General features: G+C 36.1%; 1 protein-coding gene across 1 annotated transcript; it reads left to right on the top strand.

Annotated features, from left to right (window-relative positions):
- Nucleotides 1–753: 753 nt before the first annotated feature.
- LOC104244840 (hexokinase-3) lies at nt 754–6,950 on the top strand. The gene is made up of 9 exons (XM_009800343.2): nt 754–1,655; nt 3,707–3,857; nt 3,971–4,153; nt 4,568–4,642; nt 5,407–5,562; nt 5,658–5,756; nt 5,843–5,970; nt 6,124–6,205; nt 6,341–6,950. The coding sequence occupies exons 1-9, from the start codon at nt 1,384–1,386 to the stop codon at nt 6,725–6,727; spliced, it is 1,533 nt and encodes a 510-aa protein (XP_009798645.1). The 5' UTR covers nt 754–1,383; the 3' UTR covers nt 6,728–6,950.
- Nucleotides 6,951–7,740: the final 790 nt, after the last annotated feature.

The raw sequence follows: 7,740 nt of genomic DNA, 5'->3' as shown, positions 1-7,740 counted from the left end.
CTATAGCAATCCATTTAACTAATATACCTAATTTAAATTGAATGACAAGATACTAATGATTTGTAGTAAAATTTTTATATTGTCAAAACTTACGTCAATGTTTGAACAAGATTCACATGCTTAATTTGTTCAATTGGTACAATAATTTAAGATTATTTAAACTACTTATTCATTATCCAAAATGTACCCTTTAATCATATTCAAACTCAAAAAAAAGAAGAAGAGAAAAGCTAGTCATACCCCTTTCAACTATGAAGGAAAATAGAGAGTCAAAAGTAGTAAATCTTTAAAACTTTTCTAAAAGAACAAAATAAAAAACATAAGGTAATAATTATGTAAATTTCAAAGCACATATATCAACAAAATCTTCATTATTCACAAGTCAATAACTTAATCATATGAAAATTCAAATCAAACAAGTCAAAAAGACTAGTCACATAGCTTTCCACTATTAAGGAAAAAAGAGAAAAACAAAAGTCCCTATCACAAAAGTTAGTCAAAGTTTAATCAACCAAAACTTTTCAAAAAATTAAGGTAATCCAAAAATTCCAACCCAATGGCAAAACCGTAAATAAACATCAACATCGTGCCTTAACTTTAACAAAAACTCCAAAATCTAGTAAATTCTTTTTCCCTTTTCACGATAATAGTCAAAAAAGAAGCGCCACAAATCTGTCATTTCCTAACTTCATCGAGGGTAAAACTGTCTTTGTAAACCACCTATAAATATCGGAAGTTCGCTTTCACCTACGCCCCCTACACACACACAGTACAAAAGCGCAACACCGCCCTTCTTTCTCTCTCTCCCCTCACTCTTTCTCTCTCTAGTATTTTTTTCAAACAACTGGTCGCCTGAAAAACATCCGTCAACGTCGGCGTTGCCGGATATTGCCGAAAACCTCGCCGGAGAATATTCCAACGGATAAACTGTTTTACAGTTTCACTTTTAAGCAAAATCTCCGTGCTTCTGGCCACATCAGTAGAATAACGGCGTTCTTAGCCGTAGACGGTGTCCGGACGGACCACAGAATAGGCGGTGACAGTAAGTTTCAGTTATCACTATTGGTAACGACATCACTCACGGCGTTGATTACCGGAAAGTACGCCGTTGTTTTAGTTTTGGAAACACTGAGCTGTGTGTGTATTGTGTGTGTCATCGGGAAAAGGAAACGGCTCTATTCCGTCAGACGACGCCGTTTAAGTGATTTTTATCAGCGAAGGTGTTGTGTTTTGATTAAAAGGAGGGAGTTTTAAATTAAAACGGGGTATTTGACTGGAAACGGTGTCGTACTTATACAAAAAAATGATTTGACTGATTTATTCTCGAAACGGGAGAAAGGCAGAAGAAAAAGCACAAATAAAAAGAAAAATAAACGGTGTCATATGGGGAGGTTAGGGGTGGGGATAGCGGCGGGGTTTGCTGTGGCGGCGTGTATTGTGGCGGCAGCTATGGTGGGTAAGAGGGTAAAAAGGAGGAGGAAGTGGAAGAAGATGGTGAAGGTTCTAGAAGAATTGGAAGAGTCGTGTGGTACACCCGTGGGTAGGCTAAAGCAAGTAGTGGATGCTATGGCTGTTGAAATGCACGCTGGACTTGCCTCTGAAGGCGGGAGTAAACTCAAGATGTTGCTTACTTATGTTGATAAGCTCCCAAATGGGTATACATATTTACAATAAAGTTTCAACTTTGGTTTTCATTCTGATTGCATTTCGTAATTGTTTTTGGTTTTGTATTCTCCCTCTGTCCATTTTATGTTTGACTGGTGACTGGATTTAAGAAAGAAAGAAACACTTTTGAAACTTATTTCTAAAACGAAGCAGACATTTGTGATAGCTATAAATCATCTCATCAAGGCTAAAATCAAAATTTTAAGTTGTTTTCTATAGATAGAAATGTGTTAAATTCTTTCTCAATATAGAAAGATGTTAGACTAAAAAGGTAAGCATGTCACATGAAATGGGACGGAGGGGTATCACACATTTACTAATTCACTCGGCAACTACTACAAGTACGGGAACTTTAGTATATCCATGCCATGTTTTTCTCTTGTGCGAGACCAGTCAACCATCCTTTTGGCGGAAACAATTTGATTTGTGCTGATTGCTTAGCTGTTACGTTTATAAAAATTCATACGGACAATTCCATATGCATATGAGTTCTTCTCTTGTCTGTTTCCTTATGATTAATTTGTTCTTAAATTCATTCATTAGCCACACTTGCTTGTGTACTACTAGTGGTAACCGTAATATAGACAAAATGTTGAGAGGCTTTTTTTTTGTTGGGCGGGGGGGGGGGGGGGTTACAAGTGTGTGTATCTGCAAGGAGGCCGTGTGTAAAAGATTTTGTTATGTGGTATGTGAGAGATCTTTTTTGTCTTTTATGGTTGGCTAGGGTGTGCATGGTTTTGCTATTTTGGATGGATTATGTGGTTAGAGTCGTGAAGTACGAGGAACAATGCGATGCCCTCTTTGTTCAACTAGTTTGATCACAATAAAATTTGGGAGAAATAGCAGTTGATTTGTTATTTTCCTTCTGTCAATTGATGGACTCTATTTTTAGTTCCTGCTGGTTTATTAACTATGGCTGAGTTTTTTCTTTAATTTAGCACACTGATACTCTTTCATTGCATGAGACTGGCACAATGTCTTTGACTGTTTATATTTGTTTTTCTATTTCTCTCTTCTTGTGTCTCTCTTGGGGTTTTCATGAGTTTATTCGTTAGAATTTATATAGTGAAGGTTGTGCACTAGGAGAAATTTCAGGTAATTACTTTGTCAAAATTTGAGAATGCTTCTTGATTAAAAAAGGAAAAAAGAAATTGAGAATGCCTTTGTTTTTGAGTAGTCTGAAAAGGACATGCAGTTGCTAGTTTAAAATGCTTTTGGTTAATTAAGACGTAATGTGGCTTTTGAGATGTATATGTGATGCATGAGTCCAGTGATAAGTTTTGCGATGCTAAACAAATATGCTGCTGTTGTGCAGAATTTAATAATATTGTCACTAAGGTAAGTAACTAGCCAATGTGTTCATTGAGTAATTCAATGTTAAATATTCCTTAAAAGTTAGTGTTCACCATAAAGATGATTCTAATTTAGTGCTCTGTATATACTTATCATTTTGCCTTCTGCTGATTTTCCAAAGAGTTTTTTGGGTAGATGATATTGGATAGCAGGTTCACTTTGATCGATGATTATAGTCACTAGATAACGACCTTGAAAACTGGAGTAATTGATTCAATCTCATTTTGCTTCTCCTGCTTGTTTTTGTTTCCTTATATAACCTCTTTGATTTGCATGTGCACTTGACCAAGGAATTTTCACTTAGTAATCATCATGAAAATTAGCCACTGGAATATTACTAAATAATCTTCTTCTTTTATTGGATATTTATATGTATCTTCCATTTACTCCTTGAGCGTTTACTCCATAGGGATGTTTTTTAAGACATGAGGACGTAGTAATAGGGAAAGACTTACTTATCATGCCCTATAAAGGAAATTGGAAAAGAATTTTCTTCAAGAAAAAATTCAAATGTACATCAAAAGACTGAGGCTTTTCAGATTGAATTGCCACTTGAGCTAGTGAAATACATTCCTTGCTATAGCCTGCAGTTATAGTGTTTGCTGACAGGTGGATACTCTATTAATTATATCTAATGGTCATATTCTTTTTGTTGTTTGATAACTAACCTTGTGCTTATGTTTTTTAGGAGGGAAAAGGGAACATATTATGCTCTGCACCTTGGTGGTACGAATTTTAGAGTCTTGAGAGTCCACTTAGGAGATCAAAGGTCTGCTATTCTTGGACAAGATATAGAAAGACAACCCATTCCACAACATCTAATGACTAGCACAAGCGAGGTGGCCGAGTTTGAGCCTCTAATGTTCTGTTATCTTTCTACAATTAACAAAATTACATTTGATTTGGTAGAGATCAACATAGTCTTTATCCTTTTCCCTGTTATTATGTGCAGGATCTCCTTGATTTCGTTGCGTCATCATTAAAGAACTTCATTGAAAAGGAAGGTGATGGCTTGGAGCAGCCTTCACCCAGGAGGAAAGAACTTGGCTTTACATTTTCATTTCCTGTGAAACAAACTTCCGTTTCATCTGGCATTTTGATCAAATGGACAAAAGGATTTGCGATTGAAGACATGGTTAGTTAACAGGAGTCTTTGCTTTTGGATTCTATATAAAGAATAGTTGTAATTATGCATCATTACCTTTCATTAAAAAGGTTGTAATTATCTATCCTGCTGGATGTTAGCTACTTCCCTTTTCAGTGCTTCTGAGTCTATTTTTTTTTTTGTGCTGCATGTATCACTTGAATTCTCAAACTAAATTTACGACCATGCAAAGCTAACAGCTAGGAAAGTGTTATCTTTCTGACCCGAGTTAAGATTACCTTTATATTAAGTAACTACATGTCAGATGTAGCTATTATTGATGTGAATATGTGGTGTATATTTATTAACCAATGCATGCCCTTTATTCTTTTAAGATCATTAATATGTGGTATTCCATTTCTGATAGATCTTTTTTTCTGGTTTTATTTATCTCGTTATTTTTAGATTGGAAGAGATGTTTCTGAATGTCTACAACAAGCAATTGCTAGAAAAGGTCAAGATGTGCGGGTGGCAGCATTGGTGAGCATTTTCCTTTGCCAGTTTCTTGCTTCTTTAAAACTTCTGCTAAATGGACATGTTTCTTGCTCATGTTTGTGAGATTTACTCTTGGGTACTTATTAGCTTCTCGTTGTCCACGTCGTCCCCTTGTTTTCGTCTTCAGATGTAATTTAAAGCTGTATGATATGAGACCTTTACCTTCTATTCATGTATCGTGCTATATAATAGGATAGTTAATAACAGAACTTGTTTCAATGATACTGTTAAAGAAAAAGGGAGCTTGTTTCAATGATGAAGCTGCACAATTAGACGTCTAACACTTTATCTTTGTCAGTGTATTAACCACTATATTATTATAACGAATGTAATGGGCTTTTATTTGGAAATTCAGTTTTTTCTACTATGAGCTACCTCACCTTCTTTAAGATTTCAGTCCAGGTTGATGCTGGATTATCCAGTTTAGAAGATGCCGAACACAGGTGGTTTACTGAGGATGATTCAGTTCTCTGGGGCATTTGACGTGATCATTAACTTTATGTAGTATTAGGAGACAATGTAGTTGGTCTTGAATAGGATCATCCAGTATCAGAACAATAACCTTCTCTACAATCTGGAAAATCAGTTATTATTGTCACCAGTTTAAAATGTATTCCTTTCTATAGAAGTTTCAGATGTTTTTCTCCTCTCCCTTGTATGATATAGTTTTCTCCTTCAAATTTTTATTGAGGATTGGTTAGTTTTAACTCTTGAGTACAATGGTTGTATTAATGCTGCATTATTCCCAGATAAATGACACTGTGGGAACTCTAGCTCTTGGACATTATAATGATGAAGACACAGTTGCCGCAGTTGTAATTGGGACTGGCACCAACGCATGCTATTTGGAACGGGCAGATGCAATTATTAAGTGCCAAGGTCTTTTAACAACATCAGGAAGCATGGTAGATGTTCTTTTCTTCATTTTTCATATTTCTGTAGTCTCAGTAGTTTATATAAAGGTTTTGCTTACTTGTCTTCCTACTTTCTGCAAACATAGGTAGTCAATATGGAATGGGGAAACTTTTGGTCATCTCATTTACCAAGAACCTCATATGATGTCGACTTGGATGTTGCTAGCCCAAACCCAAATGATCAGGTAAAGCATTTATCCTTTGGACACTCGGTGAATATTATGTGGCTTCTTACTCAGCAGCAAGCATCATATCGAGGATTTTGCTGCAGGGTTTTGAGAAAATGATATCAGGACTGTATTTGGGAGACATTGTCAGGAGAGTACTCCTTAGAATGTCGCAGGAATCAGATGATTTTGGACCTGCATCTTCAAAATTAGCAGTTCCTTTCGCCTTGAGGTACATACCATGTTTTCGGCTTGTCAGATTTTGCTCCATGTGGAGCCTTTCGTTTATCCGAGACTATTTTGTATTGATATATATGGGATCTCACTGCATCATCACACTTCTCTGCAATACGATATTTATTAGCTTTACTGGGAATGATGGCAGGACACCTTTGATGGCTGCTATGCACGAGGATGATTCACCTGACTTGAGTGAAGTAGCCAAAATTCTGGGAGAAGTTCTAGAGGTAGACCCTCTTATCCTTACACTTGATATTTCAACTTAGCCAATTGTGGCATATTACACCTGTCCATATCTCATTTAATACTTGACATTTTACTTGGTTTCTTACTGTCTGCTTCTTGGCGTTTTCGACTTTCAGTTACCTGATGTCCCAGTGAAAGTTCGGAAGCTTGTAGTGAAGGTATGTGATGTAATTACTCGAAGGGCTGCTAGATTAGCAGCTGCTGGTATCGTGGGAATATTGAAGAAGATAGGTCGAGATGGAAGTGGAGGCATAGCTGGTGGAAAATTCAGGAGCGATAGACCAAGTCGGATGAGAAGAACGGTTGTGGCTATCGAGGGTGGTTTATACACAAGTTACACCTTATTCAGAGAATACCTGAATGAAGCGATGAAGGAAATTTTAGGGGAAGAAATTTCCTCGAACGTCATTCTTAGGGTCATGGAAGATGGATCAGGGATTGGAGCAGCTCTTCTTGCTGCTGCAAATTCAGCCTCTGAAGTGGATAGGGTACAGCTGCAGTGAATATAAAGCAAATACTACTATATATACATATCTATACACAGCTTTGTAAATTGTAGAAAATTGTTTCAATATTTAAATCCTATCAAATGTAATAGGAAGGTTGTGTATATGTGTCATATATGTTCAATTCTGATGCTATAGTCTAGAATATCCCCGTTGTGTTCTTAGAATGATCATTTGGAAGTTGTAGTATGTGAAATTAATGCCATTGTTGATTTCAGTATTTATCCCCTTTCTGTATTTTTGTTTATGTAAAGAGAAACAATCTTTTGAAACGCTTCCATTTAATTATATATTCATTCGTTTATTTCTCTAACACAGCCCACTATTTCCTTTCCACCTTTTGTAGTATATGACATGTTTTTATGCTTTACTGTTGTTGTCTCTTCATTTGTCCTTGAACATTGACTTGCCCAGCACCTCAAGAACTAGAAGAAAGAAGCACTTAGCCTAGTGCTACACAGTCCAAGTTAGGGGTGGAAAATGCGCGGGTCGAATATGAGCCGGTCAAAAACGGGTGATATAAAAATGGATAAAATATTCAACCATATTTAATACAACAACAAAAACAACAAATCCATTGTAATTCTATTAGTGGGGTGGTGAGGGTAGAGTGTATGCAGATCTTACCCCTACCTGAAGAAGGTAGAAAAACTGTTTTTGGAAGACCCTTGGCTTAAGAAATATAAAGAGGGATTCAACCATATTTAATATGGACAGAAATTGGGTTAACCGATGAATAATATGGATATATCCATATTATCCATGGATTATTGAATACGATCATTTTTGGAAGAATTCTTAGTCTTCCGAACTTGCGAACCCCAATTTGAGTCTTTGCAAATTTAAAAGTTAAACTCATTGGTTATCCATTTTTTAAATGGATAATATGATTTAATCAATTTTTAAAACGTTCATTTTCCAACCAATTTTTTAGTGGGTAATATGGATGTATAACTGATTTAATCCATTTTGTCACCACTAATCCAAACTGTGAGGAGGAAGAAGCAGAT

This window comes from Nicotiana sylvestris, chromosome 11, assembly GCF_000393655.2.
Source record: "Nicotiana sylvestris chromosome 11, ASM39365v2, whole genome shotgun sequence".
In the NCBI taxonomy this organism is placed as follows: domain Eukaryota; kingdom Viridiplantae; phylum Streptophyta; class Magnoliopsida; order Solanales; family Solanaceae; genus Nicotiana; species Nicotiana sylvestris.
This window is presented reverse-complemented; position numbering and strand designations above follow the sequence as displayed.